Consider the following 22079-nt stretch of genomic DNA (forward strand, 5'->3'; position numbering starts at 1 on the left):
AATCAATTGGCTCCAGCTAGAGGTATGAGTCAGGTGTTGGGAAGCGCTGGCATGGGGCACTGCAAAGCCGGAAGCCTGCTCCCCCTGGCTGAGGGCTATGCGCATCAACAGCCCCCCAGAGCTACAGGCCGCTCTGTCCAGGGCTGGGACACTGGGCACAGCCAGTGGGTTATGGCCAGGCCAGGAGCGGTAGCCACTCCCCAGGGGCACCGACTGCTCCTTCTCCCGACCCTGGGCTTTGCCATGACCTCTCTGTGCCTTCACACATCTGGGCTGGCTTCCCAGGCAGTCACTTTAGGGAAGAACTTCCTGACAGGTTGGGTGGAGCAGGCAAAGGGAGCAGAGAAGCAAGCAAGACAAGGGTGAGTCCCCACGGTTTATTATGGAAGCCTATAAAAGAGCCACATCAAATATTTCCAAAATCACAAAATGCACAACATTCATTTTTTTTAATATGCAACATGGAATATTATATACAGATTAAAACCACACGACAGCAAACACACTCACACGGCACCAGTCTCGTATCAAAACAAAACACACAAGTGCTTTTTCAATATTAAAACAACTGTGATAAAAACATATTAATATTTTGAACCATGTTTACAATAGAGAAAAATTCATATTTACTAAATAACAAATATTTAACAGCAAAAACTTTATACTAAATATCTATTTTGAATTATAACAAAAATAGTACTTATAATAGTTTATAAAGACAGACACAAAATTATAACATTTATGAAAAAAAAAAGTTTTGTGTATAAAATAACATTATAGCGATCTGGGCAGGGTTGTGGGGGTGGTGCCCAGGACACAAAACGCCAGCGCCCAACATCGAAAGTGCTTTAATCTGCAAGCCCATGGCAGGAAGGGGTGTGTGGGGTTTTGTCTTTTTAATGTCAAGTTACAATAGTTAGGAATGGTAAGTGAGAAAACATCACCCATCTAATGCTACGTCTATAGAACACACACTGGACACAAGGACAGGGACATCCCACAATGTAGCCACAGGGAGAGAGGGAGGGAAGGAGGGGCCAAAACCACTGATCCTGCCGCAGCTTCCTCCAGCCCTCCCCTGCTGCCTTTGAGACCCAGCGAGGCAAATCATTCTCCTGTCCTCCCTCACGGGGATCCCCCCCAGCTTTTTCTTCTCTGCTGCCTTCCAGCCTGGCCACCCCAAGGATGGCCACGGAGACCTCCCAGAGCCCCTCAAGGCCTCTGGCCTCACCAGAGCAAGACCCAGGATGGGTTTCCTGTCTGAAGCTTCGCTTACTGCGCTCCCAGCCAGTCAGTCCAGAACCATTTGTTTGAGGCAAGCGGGATCAGCCCAAAGGTAAAAGGACCTTTCAAAAACTGGGCTTTCTCCAAAGAAAAGTCTTTACAATATTTTTTCCCCAGAAATGGAACAAGATTGAGGAGAAATATCGTTTTTAAAAAATTTAGAAACACCTTTGCCAATAATGTCTGTCCTGTGCAGCTTTTGAAGCCATGAGAGAGTAGGAAGTGTGGGAGCCGGAGGACGCCAGTCCTGCACGGTGTCCCACAGAGCGAGGGCCGATGGGAGAGGGGCCTGTGAGTGGCTCGGGGCCACTGGACATGCAGGAGGGGCCCCAGGGCAGTCAGAGGCTCATCACTTGCCTCCTCCCCACTCTGCATTCTCTTATCAAGAAAACTCATCACTGTTACCACACCAAAGCCTAGTAAGCATGGAAAGCCAAGGATACTCTGAAAACAGGCAAAACAGCTTTGACCCTCACCAAAGGTCCCCGAGCCACCCCGGGAGGCATACTACAAGCAGAGCTGCTCCTCTCCCCAGCTTGTCCAATCACTTCCCACAAGTCACACGTACCCGCCCTCCTTGGCCCCTGCTGTGGCCACCACCGCTGGCTCAGCACCCAGGGAGGACTCTCTATGACACCTCCTGGCCTTCACCTTAGCCTGCAACCTTAAGCTGACAGTGGCCAGAGGCAAGAGGAACCTTCAGGACACCAGGCCCAGGGCCACATGCAAAGGATGAGGGTAATGGGAAGGTAGAGGAAGAACAAACCCGTATCCTTCCCTAGATGCACTGATGGGGTGGGGATACTGGGTGAATGGTGGCAGCCTCCAACCTCCAACTTTACATGATGAAGCTGAAGGCCACAGGGTTATTGGCCATCTCCACCAGGGGACACCAGGCAGAGGGGATGGGTTTTGGCCAGGCTCTGACATTAAACCCACAGAAGGTCTGGAGCCTGGGAGGCTGATCAACTCTCAGCCAGGCCAGCTGGGATCTGACCAGAGCCCCTTTCTAGTTAACCGTAGAAGTTGTGCCAGCCAGACTCAATGTCCCCAAGATGCTCTCTCAGGGATAACTACTGTGTGTGTGGTGCTATGGGGTAGGGGTGGCCAGCCTGTGAGCCAAGGGCCCCTGCCGTGAAGCAAAGCTGTGTCTGTGAGGAGTGGGGATGTCAGTGTACCTGTCCCAGGGCTGTAGGGGGAGGGTGCTGGAGGGGGGCAGGGCCCCAGAGTCAGAGGAGGGAGAAAGTAGCAGCAACAGGTAATATGGAATGTCCAAGCCAGCAGGAGGTGGGACAGGGGTGCCTTCATTGCCCTGGGTGCTGTGGGGTGGGAGAGGAGCAGGTGCTGAGGTGGGGGTCAGGGGGCAGACCTCCAACTGAAAGGAGACGGGAGGGCAGGTCACAAACACACACGGCAGCGCGAGTGGACAACATGGAACACTGTCACAGGCATGCAGAGAGCGGGCCCGGCCCTTCCGGGAGCTGAGCCGGGAGGAAGTGGGGAGACACTGGAGAGAAGCGGGAGGCAGGAGGGGGACTCGGGCCCTCCCACCACAGCCCCTCCCCCACACAGGTTTCAACCTCCCTTTACTACCCACCCTCCAGACCCACAGCAAGGCTGGGCTGGGCTCGGGGTAGTGGGCAAGGTGGCATGGTTAGACCGTGGCGCTCAGCATGGCCTCCGTCTCAGGCAAGATCTTGTTCTGGTTGGAGTCCAAGCCAAAGAACTTGACACTGAGGCCGTCCACGGGGTGCAGGACAGGCACCAGGGTGATGCGGGGGAAGGTCCGCGTGGCCAGCTCAAAGCGGCTGGTGCTGGCCAGCTCCACAGCCAGCACCTTCAGGAACAGCTTGGCCAGGTGCTTGCCCAGGCAGGTCCGGACGCCGCCGCCGAATGGGAGGTAATGGAAGCGGCCATCCTTGTCCTCGCTGCGGGCCTGGCTGAAGCGGTCTGGGTCGAACACGTTCACGTCTTTGAACACAGGTGCTGTGTCGTGGGTGTCACGGATGCTGTACATGACGCTCCAGCCTTTGGGAATCTGGAAACCCTGGACAGAGGGGGAGAAGGGAGGCAGGGTGGTGAGGACAGGGAAAGCCAGCAGCGGGTGTGGGGGGGTCCTTGCCCTGTCCCACCCGATGCCTGGGGAACCACAGGCCTCGCTCGCCTCCCTGCTCAGTCATGACTATCCCCACCAAAGCAGGCACTGACTCCCCAGCAATCTGTGGTACCCAAGGGGGAGGTTGGCCTTTCCTACCAATCAGGAGGCACTCACCTCACCCCATCCCATGGCACAGCCCCCTGTGAGCACCCACACCCCCTGCCACCCCATAGCCTGGCCTCACATCAAGCTCAAAGGTCTGCAGCACGGTGCGGTAGCCGCCAGAGATGGGAGTGAAGAGGCGCATGACTTCCTTGATGACGCAGTCCAGGTAGCGCAGGCCGCTGAGAGTGTCAAGGCGCAGGGTGCCCTCGCAAGGGCAGCCGCCACTGTGCAGGATGCCCTGGGCTCGCAGTTCCTCCCGTAGCTTCTCCAGCACGGCTGGGTGCTTCAGCAGCTGCATGATGAGCGAAGTGCTGGCGCTGGCTGTGGTGGCGTAGGCTGCAAAGATCAGCTCCAGGGTCCCGTCCTGCAGAAAGCGGCACATGGAGCAGGGGCATGGGTACTCTGTGGCTCCACACCCTGCCTGTTCCCTCTAAGTCCCATGTCGCCTGGGTGTTCAAAGATCATGAAGCCGGGGCCCTGGCTGGACAAAAGACATGGCTGGTGCTAGTCAGGGCATGGCACTTTGCAGGGCCAGTCACTCTCTGTGGGTTTCCTGGCTCAGTCCCACAGCAGACCCACAGGATGCCATTAGGCCCTCAGAAGAGAAAGAAGAAAAAAAAAAAAACCAGGGATCCAGGCACTGTGGGGATGAGCATAAATAGGGAGGGACATGGGATCTAAATTTCTACTCTTCCCGCCCCTATCTCCTCACCCCTAGCCCCAGGGGAGGGGCACTGGACCAGGCATCAAGTGAACTGACAGGGTCTGGAGGCAGCCACAACAGGGGAACCTGGGTTGAGGACGCTGTGGTGTAACAGCTGTGGGGTGGTGGCCTATCCAGGGTTCTCAGGAGCCATGAGTGGTAAGGGCGGGACAACACTTTGGAAAGGGAAAGTCCTTCTGGCCTCTTGCTGGCTGTCCCAGTGCAAGAACAAGAGCTAACACAGGAATAGGTGCAGATTGTGGGCCAAGGTGTCTCTGGTGAGTGTCTGTGGGCACCAGGCAAGAAGGTGGGTGGCTGAACATCCACTCACACTGGTGGTCAGGAAGCCCTGTTCCAGACCCAGGGTGGGCCTGGCTGGTGCTGGGCAGATGGGGGAGAGTGGCAAGTACTACCAGCTAGAAACAGCGGGTTAAGGGGAACTTAGCGGGGGACAAGAGGGGTGAGCTGTGTCTGCCTCTCCTCTCCAGGAGGTTCGGCTTGGAGACTCAAGCAAGCAGGAATTCCACCTCTTCTGACTGAAGCCCCTGTGGGGTCAGGTGCAGTGACTGCCCCCACCACCAAGCAGAAAGCACGGTCAAAGCCAGACAGAGATGAGCGGAAATGGCCCGGCCCCTGTCCCAGCCCGGGGACGGGGGGTGGGGCTCACCTTCAGCTCCTGCATGGTCATCTCCTTGCCGTGCTCCTTGCTGCTCTCAATGAGGATGTCCAGGGCATCCGAGTAGTCTTTGCCCTGGGTACACTGCAGCTTCTCCCGGATTGCCTTCTCCAGCCCCTTCTGCAGGATCTGCCGAGCCTGAATGCCCTGAGGGAGGCGAGATAGGGTCTCAGCCAGTAGCCCCATAAAGGGCTCCCCCCAGAGCGAGCTTCAAGACCCTAGGAAGAGGCTCCAGCCTGCGCACCTGCCCTCTGTCCTGGTACCCAATACCTGTGTCAGTCGGGACACCCTGGGCACTCACCCGCCGGTAGCCGCTGAAGGGCAGGTCCACAGGTAGGGAGAAGACATTCTCCACGAACTGCTGGTAGACTTCGAACAGGTGCCCCAGGTCCTCCTCGGGGATGCTGAAGCCAAGCAGCACCCGGATGGCCATCCGGAAGGTAAGCTTCTGTGCCTCCTGGTACACATTGATGGCCTCGGGGTGGCTACTCCAGGCACGCAGCGTGTCCTGGATCACCAGCTGTATCTTGGGCAGGTAGCTCTCCAGGGCCTCGTGGCTGAAGATCTTGGAAAAGATCTGGAAGGCACAGAGCAGGCCAGGTCAGCACAGCCCACCAGGAGGACAGGAGAAGGGCCAGTAAGGCCCCTGTTTTGCCGCAGGCAAGCCACACCCCGCAACTACAGCCAGAGACAACTTCAGTCCCCACTTCCTCTGGCAAGGGCTCTAGCCAGAGGGTAGACCTGGGCGGTGGCGGAGTCTCTATTCTGAACCCCCTCCCTACATCCTGGAGGGGAGGCAGGGAATGACAGGATTAAACCCAGTCCACAAGCATTCAGGGTTCACAGTGGGGACCATCCCTGGAGCTGTGACCCCACTGTTGAGCCACAGAAGGGTGTGCGTCCCCACCAGAGTTAAGCCTTGGGAACCTAGCAGAGCAGCCCGATCTAGAGTGGGAGGAATTGTCCCTGCTGTGGGGAGCAACCAAGAGGGAGAACAGGCCTGGAGTCAAAAGGCTGCCTGCTTGGCCACAGCAGGGTCCACCCCCAGTCCCAGCACACAGAATGCATGCAGGACACGGAAGAGCTTGCTACCCAAGGAAGGAGCAGGAGAGCAGCAGGTGGGTCAAGGTTAGACTGCCAGTAGGACTTCCTGGGAAGCAAACCTGTTCTCACTCCCTGCAAAATACCTACTGGGTGAAGCTTGGTAACAGCTTTGTTAAGTATGTGCCTTTTGGTGTTCCCAGGCCTGCAGGCAGGGGTGATGGATGGGACCAATGGCTTCAACCCCCAGGAGACCACAAACAGAAACCCTTTTGACCCTCTGCATCCTCCAGGACCATCTTGCAGAGCCAAGGAGTGGTCATGTCCACCTCCCCTGGCATGTACTCTCTGGAATGGCTCAGTCAGGCCACTGGCCCCTCCTCACTCAGATGCCTCTGCGCGTGTTTCTCATGCTGCTGCCCACGGTGTGTGGCAGAAGGGAGGATGTAAGTTTATTTACTGACAGCTTGTGGCTCTCACCACCCCCTAGAAACCGTGGCAGAAGGCGGGCACCCTGCACCGGCACCACCAGAAAGATCAGCCTGGAAAGTGAAGGGGGAGGGGCCTGCAGAAGAAGGAGCCCTCCCCTCCCCCTGCTTTGTGCAAACCACACACACGCGCCTGCCCTCCCCCTCCGCCCCCCAAACACAACCACCACACAAACTGTAAATGTGAGAATTTCCCCTGTAGTCAGCTCCAGGAGGAAAAGGTAACATTTTCCTGGCCTGGGCCCTGCATGGCTAATGGGAGGGCTGGTTTGTAGAAATAACAGTGCTGGCCCTTCAGTGGCCCAGCCAGGCGCTCACAATAGCACTTTCATTCCGAAATTCCCGGGGCACGAAGCAAGGGAGGGAGGGAGTGAGAGGGGTCCAGGGAGGGCTGCACCAGCTGCAAAGGGCCAACTGGAAGGTGGCAGGGTGGTGGGAGGTGGCCTAGGTCAGCCCTGGCCTGCACAGGTCATCTGTACCTGGCCAGTTTCTAGGATCCCCAGAGAAGCTACAGGGGGACTTGTGCTGCCAGCTTTTGGCAAAGGATCACGGATGAAGGTAATACTATCTACCTCTGCCCTGCCCTGCCCCCAACCTTGGGAGTTCTTAGGATTCCTCCTTCAACCCCTGATCCAAGTGTCTTTAAGGAGCAGGGCGGCAACCCTTCCCCCAGAACCCAATACCCGGCCCATCCAGAACATAGTAGGGACCAGCTCAGAACAAACCACAGTGCTGGAGCTGAGCAGGTACCAGCCAGGGAGGCAATTCAGTGACTGCCAGGCCTCCACAGCAAGGCTGGACCCAGTGTGACAGGGAGCAGGCCACCACACTGGCTCAGGGCCAGCTGGCCTGGGGCTGCCTAGGAACACTGTCATGAAGAGACAGGGTAGGAGGCGGCCAGGGTCCGTAGCACACAGGAGACCTGGACCCAAAGATGAGCCCCTAGAGAGTGACAGTGTGGATGGAGACCACAGCCATTGGGAGCAGCCAAAGTGAGAGCTAGCTGGGCTGGAAGGGTGATAGGAGAAAACAACTGGGCACCCAGACACCCTGAGTTTTAGCCACAGATCATCCTGAATTGGCTGTTGAGACCAAGGTCAAGTCACTCCCCACTTCGGGGCCTCTGGGCTATTTCAGGGCTCCCCTCCAGTCCACCATAACGTGACAGGCACCAGCCCCCTAGCAGATGCCAACATCTCCAAGCAGCCCAGGACTTGACTGACAATTCTGGAATCACCAGAGGACTCCCTGCTGAGTACCCACTCACAAGGGGCACGCAGGCTAGAGTAGCACCAAGGGGGACGTCCAGGGCTTCCCAACACACCCCAGAGAGTGACCAGACAAATCCCACTGAGGAACCCTGCTTGCCCCATAGATTACATTCCCTGCGCCCTCTAGCGCTGGCCTACTGAATTGCTCCTTTTCAGCTCTTGGGGACCCAGGAGGGCAGGTACCAAGGGGTCCTCCGGGGAAGAGGGTCCACCCCTGCTTCAAGACGGGAAGGGGTCCTGAACCAGACTGGCAGCTGCAATGAGCTCCCCAGAAATCCTACTCCCTGCTGCCCCAGCAACTGCAGAACATAAAAAGAGAACTAAGCCATGCCCAGGGCTCTTGTGTGGACCAGCTTTTGCCCTGCCTACTCTAGCAGGCAGATTGCTGCCTCCTGAGGCCCAGATGGATGTCCTGAGTCCCTCTGTACCTGGCTGTCCCACCACCGTCCTCAGAGCCTGAGCTGCAGCCCTCCCCCACCAACCGCAGGGGAGAAACTATCCTTATGAGCAGCCAAGGCAGGGGGCAGCACTCCAACCCCAAGGGACTCACTTCAGAGGCCATCAGGCGCACGCCCCTGTCCCCTGGCCAGCTGCTCCCAAGTCATTAGGGCCTCCCAGGCACTGGGAAGACTCCAGGGCCGTGTCCCTGGGTCCATGCCCGGGGTTAAAAAACGCGGGCACTTCCTGAAGCCAGGGCAGCCCAGAAACCACGGCCCACCGCAAAGGACAGGCGGAGGTGGAGATGCCGGCCAGGGCAGAAGGAGGCCCGGGCCACGTCTGGGCGGGCTGGGTGTGAGGCAGCCGCCTGCTGGGGTCAGGACCCGGACACAGGGGAAGGTGCCCAGTGGGGAGTGGCACTTTGAAGACAGGAGGGTTCCCGGCCCCAGCCCTGAGAGCCTGCTGCCCTGACCACAGCCATCATGGGGGCCAGGCTGCTGGGTTGTCCTCTGGGGCTTTCCCTGGAATCCCCAAAAACCAGCCAAGAACGCAAGACAAAGGTCAGCAAGAAGCAGTCCAGGCGCAGGCAGGGCCCTGCACAGGGAGCGAGTGGCAGGTGCCTACTTCCCATGGGGGTCGTGCCGCTGTGGGGTGGGACAGAGGTTCCAGGGAGCACTGAGCCTGTGAGAGCCACAAACCAGGAAGCCCTGAGCTCAGGAGCCTGTACCCCTGCTCCTCTCCTTACCTCCAGAATGACAGCACATTCTCTGGGGTCTGGGCCTCACCCCGGCTGAGGGTGGGGTTGTTAAGGTTCAAATTCCCCATCCTGGTTCCCACGTTCGCCTCTGTCCCAGCCAGGCTGCCTGCAGCCCTCCCACCTCCCTCCAGTGTTCCTGGGCAGGGGGGACTCTCTTGGAATCACCAGGGCCTCCCATGCTAAGTCAGATAACCTCCCTGTGGTTTGTGGTGGCTGAGGACCGATGGCCAAGCCGAAGGGCAGCCGCGAGAGCGGGAAGAGACAGAGAGGGGGAACCCTCCGCTGGGCCAGTGACTCAGCCCAGGAGGAATGGAAGCGGCTTCCCAGGAGGGGTGGGCCCCCCCGCCGGCAGGCCACTGGGCCAAGCCACCGGAGCCGAGGCCTGCGGAGTGGAAAGAATAACAGGCCAGGCAGCCGTTGTGGCAGCCGTGCGCACAGCGCTGACGCCAAGGTGTGTACTTCAAGCTCAGAGAAGGGGGCGGGCGGAGGAGGGGGAGAGGAGAGGACGTCATCTTCCCAACTGCCTGGCATTTCCACAGGCCTGGGCTTCACTGCGAGCATGTCCTATTGAGCTCCCCCTTGCTGGGTGGGGCTGGCCCAGAGCACCCTGACCTGCCTGTCTCCCAGATGGCTCTAGCCCTAAGCAAAGCAAATGTAGGGACAGGAAGGAAGCACTTGGCAAAAACCTGCTGAGACAGGGCATCTGAAAAGGGATGCCCACCTGCTAAGTCCTCCTCCCCCCGCCCACCCCCTGTCACCACAGCTCACCGTGAAAGGCACAGTGGGCCATGTTTCCTACTGCTTCCCACCATTCTTCTTCCATGGCCCAAGTTTAATGGTCAGCTAACTGTCCTGGCTGCCTTGCCCTCAGGAGCTCCATCCCTGAGGTCTGGGGAATCCAGGACGGATGCAGAGGCTGGGCCTGGGAGTTCAGAGCCAGAGCAGACCCCAGCCAAGCCTCCCTCCTCCTGGCCAAGGTCATATGTTCGCCTTCCAAGGTTGGAAGAGCAAGCAAAGACAGCAATGCAGCCTTGGACCCCTCCCCGCCCTTTGGACACAAAAAGGAGGGAAGTAGGGACCTAGTGGCTCCCACACCCTGCCCACCCAACTGCCTGTTGCCCAGCACAAGGGCATGCAGGGGGAGGTGCCTACTCCCAGGCACCCTGGAGGCTACCCACAGGCCTCCCCACCCCCACCCCCCACCCGGCTGGCCTTCACAGAGATCTGTTCATGCCACCCACCCACTGACACTACAGTAACTTTTGTGTGAATGGACTTCTGGCAGAACAAAGGCTCTGTCCTATGCCAGGGCACTGGGGCAGAGCGCCCAGTAGCAGGGCTGCCTGGCTGGGCCATGTGTGCTCTCATCCACTCAGGTGGCAGCTTGTGCCCGCAGAATCCCTGTGGATTCCAAGGTCTCACCGAGCCAGGCAGGGACTGGCTGTACTCAGGATCCTGCACCTGTTGAAGCATCTGGCCCTGCCCTCCTCACCTCTCTATCCCAACAAAAAGCCCAGGACACCACGGGCTTTCTGAGAGGCACCTGGTGACCATGACCCTCATCCAACATTGGAAACCCTCAATCCTGTTGCTTGGGGTTACGTAGCAGAAGCTTCCAGAACTCCAACCCCCAACTCTTCATGCCTCTGACAACACTCCAATCCCCACTCTGCCATCTACCCTTCTAGAAGGGCCATACCCCAGCCTTTCTATGCAAGAAAATGGATGGGGTTCCTCTCCCATTGACACTCAGTGCCCCCCCCAGGCTGAGCAAAATCTGCTGTTAGCCCCCTGCCCCTGACACCGGACCACCAGTGTGGCCAGGACAAGCACATGGAGCACGGCAGTGGTAACGAGCAGCCCTTCCTTGCACATCTGGTCAGATTTCCCACAGAAGGGGGAGACCACCAGCCTACATGGAAACAGCGAAGCTTCTAGCTCCTGGCCAGCAGGGCCCCAGCACACCTGCACAGGGTGTGTGGGGGGGGCATCCAAACCTGTGTCCCTAGGCTCTGTGTAGCAGTCCCCTCTGGAAGCCAGGCCTGTGGCCCTCCAGCCATGGCCTCAGCATGCCGGCATGCTGGAAAAGGCTGTGTGAAGGCACCCTGTCACACCTAGCCCACTGGGCCTTGGGTGCAGCAGATTGGCAGACAACTCCCCCACGACAACACAGATGTTCAGCCAGTGCTCCCCAGTATGTACCTCCTAATTCTGGAACAAGACTACTTCTGGCGGGCAAAGATCAAGTTCACCACTTCCAGGTAGCCAACCTTAGGCCTTCTTGGTCACTCTGTAAGGTTACAGTCATGAACACCAACAGGGAGATTTGGAGAAAGGTTTCTGCAGCACAGCTGACCACCTGCTGACCAGGGAACCGCCACATATACCAGGAGCACAAAGAGAGGGCCCCTGCATTTGACCTTGGTTTTGGTCCAAATCAACTGGCTTCTGGCTGCCTACTCCCAGACAGCTTAGAATCAGCGGCTCCAAAGAGGAAGCCCATGACTTCTTTGGTCCTAGCTGCCCGTAAGGGACCACGCAGCACCAAACCTTAGGACCTTCCAGGATGCCTCCCCCTTACCTGGAGGACCACGGGTATAAATGGCTGGAACCCCAAAGAGCAGCCTCACCCACAGCCCTCTGCATACTGCTGCTCTGGTCCTGGCCATGGCATCTCACAGCTGACCGTCCTCTTCCCACCCAGCTTTGGGCAGCCCCATAGGGCAGAATTCCTCTTGGTGACCCAGAAATCACACTTCCCACGCACTCTATCCCGCCTTTGCTTGCCCACCTGCTTTGGGTCTCCTCCAAGGGCACAAGAATAGGTTTCTAAGCAAAAGCTCTATGGAGATGAGGAAGCAGCCTGGGGCGAAGTCTCCCAGACCAGGAATTATCTCCTAGCCCTTGGGGAAACCTTCATTCTTACGCCAGAGGGCAGGAGGGAAGCCTGTAAAGGTCCTTAACTGGTCCCGGAATTCAAAGCTGCAACTCGGGGTTCCAGGAGGATAAGCACTCCCCGAACTTCCCTCCACTGGCTGGCTTTACTTCTTTCGGAGAATCGCCCTCCCCAGGCAGTTTCTAGGGAACACCAAGTCAGGCTGGGTGCCTGGTGGCAGGGTCGCTCAAGTCCGTGCATCCTCGGAGACCTCAGCACGCCAGGCCTGCCAGTGGAGGAGGCGGCCAGAGTCGTGCCTGCGCCCCCCAGTCCATCCCCCACCACCCGCCTCCACTGCTTCCCTCCAGGTTTCAAACCTGGGGGAATCCTCTCTGACTCAGTGGAAAATGCGGAGTGGGGGGAGGTCGGTCGTGTAGTTTTCTCCCCTGCGGCCGCAGGCCCGAGCCCCGCCCGCGGGCTCAGCTTTCGGGTTACTGCAGTTCAAACAGCACGTGCCGCCCGTGCTCCGCGGCGCGCCCGGGGAGGGGGCGGGGAGGCCCGCGGCGTGCGCGCCGGCTCCAGTCGCTCGGGAAATCCACGGGATAAACACCCACTTTCCCTTCCTCTTCCAGGGGGTGTGTGTGAGCTTTGATCCCCCGCCGGCGCCTCGGCTTCTCCTACGCTCGCTCTTACTCTACTGTCTAGGCCGCTGAGAGGGGAGGTGTAAAGTTCACCATACCAGACCAGGTCCTGGCACCTTCACCCCATCAGGTGCTCCTTGGCACTGGCGTCCGCCCGCGTCATCCTCAAAGCTATTTGTGGTGGGGGCCGCGGCGAGGTGTGTGCGCGCGTGTGGTGTGTGTTTGTGTGTGTGTGTGAGTGTCAAGGGAGATGAAGGTTTGATTGTAAAGGTGCCTGTCTCGGGATTCCTAGGGAGAAATGTGGCAAAAAGAGGAGTGCTAGCTAACGGCCCCGCCTCCTTCCTTTTCAGTTCTAGGGAGTACAGCCAGGACCCGCGTCGCTTCAGAGACATTGGTCCCCTGCAACGTTCCAGCTCTGTCCATCCCACCCCCAAACAGCCCCCTCCCAACCCCAACCCCACCCCGCCTGGAGCTGGAGGCTGGAGGGACCCCACGGGGCAGTTAGCCAGCAGGAGGTGCACCGGGAGAAGCGTCTGTCTGCAGGCCCTGAAGTCGTCTAGACAGGGAACAGCGGGGTCCTCAGGGTGAAGAGGGGAAGGCATCCCGTCCCACCCTTCTCCCCCACCATTCCTGAAGTTGCGAACTTCCTACCCTGAGGCGGGGGTACGATGAGGTGGGGTAGGATGGAAGGTGCACTGAGAAGGGTGTCAGGGCTCTAACCTTGCGCTTGTTGCGGTGGATGTCGCCGATGGAGTTGGCCACGGTGTTAGGGCCCAGCAGCATGCGCGTGCTGCGCGGCCACTCGGTGCTCACGAGGTGGTGCTCTCCCATGAGGATCTTGCGCACGTTCTCCGCGCCCGTCACGCGGATCAGCGGGCGCCCCAGCAAGTGCGTCTTGAACACGTTGCCATACTTCTCCCTCCTCGAAGACTGGAAGCCGGAACCCTAGGGGAACCATGCAATAGAGACCTCTCTCAGGGTGCACAGAGAGCCCGAGAGGGAGGAGCGGCGGACCCCACACGCACACACACACACACTCCGCAACATCAGCCACCTGCCCTCCCCCAACACGCACATACACACACACACACACACACACACACACACACACGAGCGCCCGTGCAGGTTTTATTTTTCATAGCGTGCACAAGAACTGGGATGTAAGGCCCAGAGGCTCATAAATAACGCCGAGAGGCAGGAGGCCTAGGAGCACCCCCGGCAGGCCGTTTTGTAGCAACGACTTTCGGGAGGAAAAAAGTATCTGACGGCTGGACCTGAAGCTCCAGCCGCCGACCCCCACCCAGCGCTCGGCAGCCTCTCGGAATAAATATTTCCAGGCTCCCGGCCTCGGGCTGGCAGACCCCGCGGGGTGGCTGCAGGCCAAAGATTATTTATAGCGGCCAGCGGTTCGTGCCCCAGGCAGTCACTAGGGATGGGGGTTGAAAGTTTCTCCGGTCTCCGGAGTGGCCGGTGCACAAACGCGGCGGTCCTCCGAGGACAGTGCCCGGCGGGGCCGCGGGCTGCGATTCTTCTAAAGCATTTTGCCCTGGAAATAACTAAGACGGACTTTTGCCGCCGCCGTTGCCCTGGAGTTTGGAACCCGAGCGCGACAGAAGGCGCTTCCCGCCGGGCGGGGGTGGGACCGCACCGGGTGGGGAGACCCGCGCAGGTAACCGGATCCCCGGCGGCTGCGACGCGAGCCGAGGATGGTGGGGCCCCGGCCCGAGCTAACGCTCCGGTGAGCCCGGGGAGCCGGCCCGGCGCGGGTACCGGAAACCGAGGGGACCTCGGAGGGGCGGGGGCAGGGGCGTCTCGCTCACCTTTGACGTCGCTACTTAGCCACCCCACCCCACGTTAACCCTTCTCCTGCCGGGCCGGAGCCGGCTGAGCCCGGGGATGGGATAGGGAGGGCACCCACCTGTGCCCGGGGACGCACAGACGGCCTCGGGCTGGCGCAGCCTCCGGGGTCATGCAGCCCGGAGCACAAAGCTCGCTGCCACCTCTAGACCCCCCGCCCCATTCCCAGGGTTGGTCCCCCTCTCCTCCGCCCAAAGCTGTTCTCCAGCTAGATGTGTGCACACCCCCAGCGTGGCCGAAAAGTGACTCTGCAGAACCCGGTCCCTAATCACTTTTCCACATGCGCCTCCAGCCCCGGCGCGCGACAGGGAGCGAGCCGAGAGCTCCCGCGCTGCCAAGAGGGGGCCGGGCCGCAGGGACGCCGTCTCTCTCCGGGGCTGGAGGTGTGTCTACGCCTTTAAGAAAAGCGGAGGCGGAGGTGGGGTGCGAGCGCGCCGAGGAGCGGGGTTCCCTCCCTCCGTCTGCTGCGCTGGGCTCCCTCGCTCCGTCTGACTCCATCTCTCCTCTTCTCCTTTTCCTCTGTTTTTCTTTTCTTTCGACACAAAAGTTGGGTTGTGAATTTTCCGAGGTCGCCGCCGCCTCACCCCTACACCCCCGCCTCTGATCTGCCTAACTATAATTAAAGTGCGTTTTTTGTGGCATTAATAAAGAGTTATTTGTCCGCCGTTTCCACGGCCCTCACAAAGAGGACTTTCATCGGGGCGGCTGCTCGGGCCGCGAGTCCAATTTATACAAAAATGTTGTATTTTTAGCCCTGGGCTCTGTTTAGATGGCGCTCGGTGGAAACGGAGAGCCCTCGGAGGTCCCCCGTAAAATCTGATAAATGACTCCGAAAAAATAACGCCAGGCCTGGTAGGGCTCGCGTTAACCCCTTCCGCGCGCCTCGGCGCGTACCCCTACTTCTCTACAGCAGCTGCGCGCCAGGGCGAGGCGCGAGTCCCCACCGCTCCAACTTCTGCGGGAGTTGTGCCGCGTCCCCCTACCGCCCCCAGAGGTCCTTGTGGGACTCCGAGAGAACGTGGTGGGGGGGGGGACACGAAGGGCAAGGAGAGGTCAGGACACGGGTGTGGGAGCGAGCCGTGGCGTGCGCGGGCGGTGACAGACCGCGGATTCCGCAGATGGGCTCTGGCTAAGGCGGGAGCCGTGACCCATGTGAGTAATTTTCTAAATTCTCGGCCAAACGCCTAGACCACCGCCGCAGATTAACCATTTTAGTATGATGGAAAGGCAGCGGCTTTGGGGGAACTTCTTTGCGGGAGGGGGCGGCTTGATACAGCGAATCCCACTCCTTGACAACCCCCCAGGAGAGACGTGGTGGACTTCGGGACCTGCAAAGACTGCCGGGTAGAGGAACCTGGCACCCCGTTGGCTCGTTCCCACACCCCCGCCAGCCCCCTCCACGCTCTCTCCACTGTCACTGGGCCCTAGCGCGCAAATTGCACGCGTCTGTTAATTTCAAGCCAAGCTTCTGCGCTCCAAGCCGTCCGGTCCCAGCGCTCACCTCTAGCTTCACCTCTCCCGTACCTGCCAGGGTTGCGTGTCTCAGGTCATCCAAGTCGCTGCTCATCCGCAAGAGCACGCACCGCGCAGATACAGGCACACACAAACACACCTCTCACGGTTACCCCAGGGGCGCCCCCCCCAAAAGCCTGGTGTGTATCAAGTTGCAAAAGCGATTGTCTAGCGTTTGACGAGGTTAACTCCAGGTTAATCTCTCCATTACCTACCTGGGTCTGGTCCCCAGCGCGCCCCACCCCCAATATCACTAGCACTGCCAGGTCGTGCGGCGTCCTACAGCAAACACGGGCACGTTCTGTTTTCTCTTTCTATGGATTTCTCTCTCTCTCTCTCTCTCTCTCTCACACACACACACACACATCCCTCCCAAGTTTTCCTCTCCTGTAAACTTTCCCCACCCAGTAGGCAAATAGACCCTTTTCCCCGAAAGCTCGGGTCTCCGACTTCTCATTTCCCGTGGGTTACCGTTTTCCTCGCCTACCCACAAAACACACACATTTGCGCACACCGCGGGCCACGGCAGCTGTACCTGGCGCAGCCGATCGCGCGGCGGGAATACCCTTCGGGTCTTAAAGCGGCCATTCATGCCACTCCCCGGCTGCCCCTGCCTCCTGCCACCCGCCACGACCAAAGCCCGAGCGTGGCGGCGCGCTGGGGAGGCGAAATCGGCTCAGACCTCGGACTCTCCCTCGGACTCTGGCCGTGCGGTGAGTCCCCCGGGGCTCTCCACACGCCGCTATTGGGTTACCCGCGACCGCGGCCAAGTCAGTCTGGGGAGTCCTGCCGGGCCCGGGAGCTCCCTCCTCGCAGTCTCCCTCTGAGCCAGCGCGCGCGCAGCGCGGGAGTCTCGGGACCTCGCCGCCGGCGGGCAGGGGAAGCCCGGGCGGCGCGGGCTGAGGGCAGGGCAGGGGCGGGGCGGGGACCAGTGCCTCCAGGCTCCCGGCGCCCCCTGGCCGGCGGGCGCGCGGCCCGCTCGGCCCTGCGCTCAGCAGTTAGCGGGCCCCGGAGAGCAGCGGAGCGAGCGCGCCCTTACCTGCAGCAGCCAGTGGCCGGTCTCTCCGATGAGCGGGAAGCCCATGGAGCCCTTGGGGATGGGCAGCTTGCAGCTCTTGTCGCGGGTGGCAGCCCAGCGCAGCTGCCACAACTGCTGCGACACGGCCAGCAGCAGCGTCACGGACACCAGGCACGCGGCGAGGGTGGCCAGCGCCGACACCAGCTCCAAGCCCTCAAAGAGCATGTTGGCGGCCGCTCGGGGGATTGGCTGTGCCGGCCGCGGCGGGGGGAGGGGAGGGCCGGACCCAAGTGGCGGCGGGGGAGGGGAGGCTGTGGCCGAGGGTCCTGGCACCTCCAGCTGCCGCAGGGGAAGAAGGGTCCGAGGGAAGGGGAGTGGAGGCTGCGAGGGGAGAAGAGAGAGGGGTGGGAGAAAATTGCCTGGAAGAAGAGAGAGAGGAAACTCAAGGAGACTCCAGGTGTAACTTTGTTTGCTTGTTTGTTTGTTTGTTCCTTTTTGGCGGGCTCGGGGCTGCTCTAGGGGTGGTGAGATGAAGCCCTGAATCTAACTGGTGGACTCGGAAAACTTTGCAAAACTTTGTCCAGCAAGAGCCTGCCTCTTTCTCTTCTCCCCCCTTACCCTGCTTTTAAAAGAGAGAGACAGGAGAGCCAGGGGAGAGAAAGTGCAATCGATTTGTCAAAAGTAATCCCCCCAAATTCCTAGGTGGGGGAGAGAGGGGGAAATGCTGAACCCAAAATTCCAACGAACCCAGAAACTTTGGGGGCGAGGGAGGATGCTCCCCAGCGGAGGCGAGTGGTGAGGCCCGAGCCCAGCGTCCCTAGGCTGCCCCGGAGCCGCCGTGAAACCCCGCGGCGGGCAAGGCGGCGAGGTTGGCGCGGCGCGGCCGAAGCACGAGTGCGGAGCCGGCGGGCCGCGGCCGGGACGGGACGCAGCCGGCGACAGAGCCCCGGGCGGGCGCTTGGGGAGGCGACAGCAGCAGCGACGGCGGCAGCGGCGGCGGCGGGCGGGAGGGGTGAGGCGGGGTGGGGTTGGGGGAGGAGGTGGAGAACCCGAGCTGGGCTATTGTATCAATTAAAAGGCGGTCCGTCCCGGGACGCGGTCTCTCTGCTCTGGAGTTGCTGCTGGGAGAAGAAAGGAGGGAAAAAGAAAGGCTAGCGAGAGGAATGAAAGAAGGGAAAGCAGGAGGCAGGATTTCAGGGCTGATGGTTTTAAAAGCGTCTCTCAATGTGAATTCAAGTCAATGCGAGCCGATGCGTGTGTTTATATAGAGGCGGGAGGCTGCGCCGTGGACGCGCACAAAGCGGGAGGCGTGGTGAGAGGCCGGGCCCGCGGCCGGAGCGTGTGAGCGCGGCCGCCCCCCGCCCCGCCCCGCCCGCCGCAGCCGCCCGCCGCCGCCGCCGCGCCCGGGACCCACTTGTGGCCACTGCAGGATCAAACTCAGTTCACCTCTTGCCTCCTCCGCTTCTTCTCTCCGGCGGCTCGCTGGACCCGACACCTGGAGAAGGACGAGATGAGACACACGCGCGCGCACACAAACGCGGTGCGCCCTTGCCGGGTGCCCGCTTGGCGGCTGGGCTCCTTTCCTCTGTCTTCTGCTCCCTCTCGGGTCCCCGGCCAGCTGCGGGCAGTCTCTCTGGGGTCGCAACCGCCGGCCACGCAGGTCAAAGCCAGACAGCCCGATTGATTCCGGGGCGCCCAACGCCCCTGAAACTCGGTGTAGGACCTTGAGCTCCCATCTTGCGGGACCCACCGCCTCCTGCCTCCTGGGGCTGCTCATTTACTGCTCTCAGTCTCACTCATCCTGGTTCCCCATCCTCTGTCCCTTCATCACCAAGCCTCGAATGTTAAGTGCCACCCCCCCATGTCATTTACCCTCCAGGACCCCGAGGTCACTTTATCCAGTTCGCATCCCCGGGGCTGCCCACACGGCAGCCCCTTCTCTGATACTTCGGGATAGTCCCCCTTCCCGTGTTGTGGTCCCCGTAGGCGCTTGGTGCCGCTGAGCGTCCCGCGCCGGGAACAAATTCGTCGGTGGTCCCCGGAGACGGCAGGAGTCGGGCACAGACGTTCTTTGATACAAATGAGTAAATAAACAAGCCTGCGAGCGAGGCCACCTTCTCTGAGCCCGGCCGCAGAGGGCACTGCGCGTGCCTGTGCGCGCTGTGTGTGTGGCCCGGGGCCGCACCTGTGTGCGTGCGCGCATATGTCCTGCGGCGGCCCGACGCCCGAGGAGCGAAGTGGGGCGTGTGCAGCTGTGTAGGTCTGTGCGTCGGTGCATCTGTCTGTCACCTGTGTTGACGTGGAGCTGGGCGCACCCATGCCGACATCTGGTTAGCCAAAGGCTGGCGCGCTCTCTCTGTGCGCCGTGATTTTCTCCACACACCCCAGTGCTCTGCCGTTCACTCGCTCACTCCCGCGGCAGGACTAGCTGACCTCGTCTTCAGCTTGGGATGGGGTGTGTGTGTGTGTGCGCGCGCGCGGGGGGGGGGGTGCGCAAAAGAAACCTGACTCCCCATTGAATGCCTCGCCTGCAGCCAGTACGAGTTCCGCTTTGAAAGTCACTAGCGGAAAATGTGCCTGAATGTCTAGGATGTGCGCCCCAGAGTGGTCCCTTCCTGTGGGAGCGCTTCGGAGGTTGAGGTGGACTGCGGAGATCTCCAAGCCAGACTTCCTCTGGGCGCCTGGTCTCTTTGGCCCTCACTCTCTGCCCTGGAACTCCACCTGGTGGACAGTTAAAGCACTACAGGCTCTGGAGACGCGAGTCCCTTGACCTCTTTCCCCAGGCGCCTGGACTCCTGGGGATGGCTCCAAGGGGCCTGCTCTGGGCTCCCGGCTCCGTGCCCTTTACTCTTCCACCCAGACCAGTCGCTCCGGAGGTCCCTATCAGAACCCCAGAAATAGAGAGCTGGGTGGGGGAGCAGCTGGGAGATTAACAAAATAATCTGAATTGAACGTCCCCCATCCCCTTCCCCAGTGGTAAGGCCAGTACCACCGCACTCCCCAACTGACGGTGAAGCTGGCGTAAATGAGGGGTCTGATGGGGAAGTTACTGGAGAGCCCCGAGCATTTAGCCTTCCTGCCCCCAACACATGTAGCAGGGGTGATTAAAAGGTTTGGTCTTGGGGGTGAAACTCTTCTGTGAGGTGATGCCCCCTCCCATAAAGAATGGCGGCATACACCTCAGGGAGGCGCCAGCAGAGGAATCCACTGGACACATGCGCAGGGCACCAACACCTGCCTCCCGGCCACTGTCCACAGTGGGCATGGCTGCTCCGGAAGCACCCCTGCACCCCCGCTGCCTTTTCCCCAGGCCTCCCTCGTTTGTCCCTCTCCCTGCTTTTCTGAGCTTCTATCCCTCCATGCTCAGCGCTGCCCTCTGCTGCTCAGGTGTACAGTGGGGATTCCAGGTAAGGAAGGAGATGCGCTAGAGAAGAAATTCCAAGTCCTTCCTTTTGCCCAACTGCCAGTTGTGGGGACGGGTCTAGACTGTGGTCACAAGGACTGCCCGGAGTTGCTGGTTTGCCCAGTTGGAGTCCCACAGAGTACTGGAGGTGGGAGATGGGAAGAAAAGCCATGGTACTGCACTTCTGCCAGCCTCCCCAGGGCGTGTTGTGGAGAGGAGGAGCGGGTGCTGGGGCTGCCGGGAGCCCGGCGTGGAGAAAGGTCTGCCCAATCCAGACATCAGTCACATTCAAATCCTACACCTGAACCTCACATGGCAGGTTGACCCCCAATCCTGGCCACGGGCCTGTGACCCCAGGGCTGAATTCCAGTACCACCTGGCATCACCCAGCCCCATCTCTGTCCTCTGGCCTTAGAGCCAGGCAGAGTGCTAAAACCGTATGCTTTTTTCTCATTTTGTTTTTGGATCTGCCACTACACCCTGCCCCAGGGCTTCAGCTCTGGCCTGCGACGCTGTGAAGCCTTGGTGTCCGGCTTGCTCTCCTGTCCCTGTGGTTCTCTGGCACTTTGCAGTCAGCCAGAGAAGACTCGGAGATCACCCCGAAGTCCTGGTTCCAGGCAGGCTCGGCCTGGACACCGCCGCAGTGTTTAGCAGAAGGGGCTGGTCAAGCCTGGGATCGCCAGCAAGGCCTGGCAGCTGCTCAGAAGTTATTCGTGCACCTGGGCAGGTTCCCTTAAGTCCTGCTGCTGACCAGGGCCCAAGACTGCCCAGGGGCACCATCAGTCCTAGCTTTTCTGGACCCAAAGGAAGGAAGACCCTGCCCCTCCTGAGTCGCTTGCAAGCATGCAGCAATGCTGGGAGTCCACAGCCATCCTCCATAGCTATCATGGCATTTCAGCTGCCCAACAGCACCATGCGATAGCACAGTTTTAAATATTAGGTGGACACTGATGAAAAGGCTGAATCCCAGAGTTCCCACCCTACCTCTTCATGCTGTGTTGTCCTGTTTTGTCCCCCACCAAAGCAGCAACCCCCTCCCCAACTCGCCCCATCCAGGAGACCCTGCCCCACATGGCTACAGCCCCTTTGTTCCCTGTGCCTGCTTCTAACAACTAAAGCCGACAACAGAGGGACTTGTCAATTTTACACTATGGTTTGTGAGGCTTTGAGTGCTTTCAATGGATACATCCTTACTTTCGTTTTTCTGAAACCCAGCTCTGATGCCTCCAAGGCAGAGGCACAGAAAGAATCAGGGGAAGGCTGGGATAAAGAGAAGGTGACCCCCTTGACCTCAGTGACCAGAGCATAGCGAGACCCCGAGGCCATGGAGGCCTGGGGGTGGGGAGGTGGAGTAGTTCCCGATCTGCTCTGAGCCCTGTCCTGCAGTCACTGGCAAACACAGCTCTAGTCGCAAGCGTGGAATTGCCAGGCCTGTAGGGGAAGAGACCCACCGAGGGCCACCACTGGCTGAGCCTGTTTCTCTGTAGACACTGCCACCCCAGTGGGGCACCACCCATGCTCCGCTGGCCCTGATGCTCCCCTTCCCCAGCGCTGTGTCCTCCCTTTAGCATAGGCATCCTCAAGGACAGTTTAGAGGTCACCCCCCTGACAGTGCCCTGGCTGTACCCAGGGGCGCCAGGCCCCCTGCCGTCCTGGTGGGCTTTGGCAGGTGGGGGTTGCAGCTCAGCTTTGGAGTTAGCACACACACAGGGCCGGGCTTCTGCCCATGTGGAGCAGGTAGGGGCTGCACCCTCTTCTCCCAAGCCCTGCGGCTTCAGGGGTCCTGGGACTGTTTGGAGAATTTGCTAACGCCTTCCAGGAGCTGGCTACCTGCCTGCTGTGCAGGAAGCCA

The 22079-nt window shown here is 60.0% G+C and overlaps 1 protein-coding gene across 5 annotated transcripts; it reads right to left on the reverse strand.

The window, feature by feature from the left end:
- Positions 1 to 2653: 2653 nt before the first annotated feature.
- LOC101525657 (cytochrome P450 26B1) lies at positions 2654 to 18777 on the reverse strand. 5 transcript variants are annotated; one of them, XM_058667957.1, is made up of 8 exons: positions 18697 to 18777; positions 18239 to 18319; positions 16846 to 17945; positions 13158 to 13382; positions 5228 to 5503; positions 4918 to 5073; positions 3627 to 3911; positions 2654 to 3331 (listed from the first exon to the last, which is right to left on the reverse strand). In XM_058667957.1, the coding sequence occupies exons 3-8, from the start codon at positions 17047 to 17049 to the stop codon at positions 2939 to 2941; spliced, it is 1539 nt and encodes a 512-aa protein (XP_058523940.1). In that variant the 5' UTR covers positions 17050 to 17945; positions 18239 to 18319; positions 18697 to 18777; the 3' UTR covers positions 2654 to 2938. The 5 variants fall into 5 exon arrangements, with proteins under 5 accessions (XP_058523940.1, XP_058523941.1, XP_058523945.1 ...); XM_058667958.1 differs by lacking the exon at positions 18697 to 18777 and having other exon boundaries at positions 18239 to 18469; XM_058667962.1 differs by lacking the exons at positions 16846 to 17945; positions 18239 to 18319; positions 18697 to 18777 and adding an exon at positions 16489 to 16726.
- Between the last annotated feature and the right edge of the window lie 3302 nt (positions 18778 to 22079).

Source organism: Ochotona princeps, chromosome 8, assembly GCF_030435755.1.
Source record: "Ochotona princeps isolate mOchPri1 chromosome 8, mOchPri1.hap1, whole genome shotgun sequence".
NCBI lineage: Eukaryota > Metazoa > Chordata > Mammalia > Lagomorpha > Ochotonidae > Ochotona > Ochotona princeps.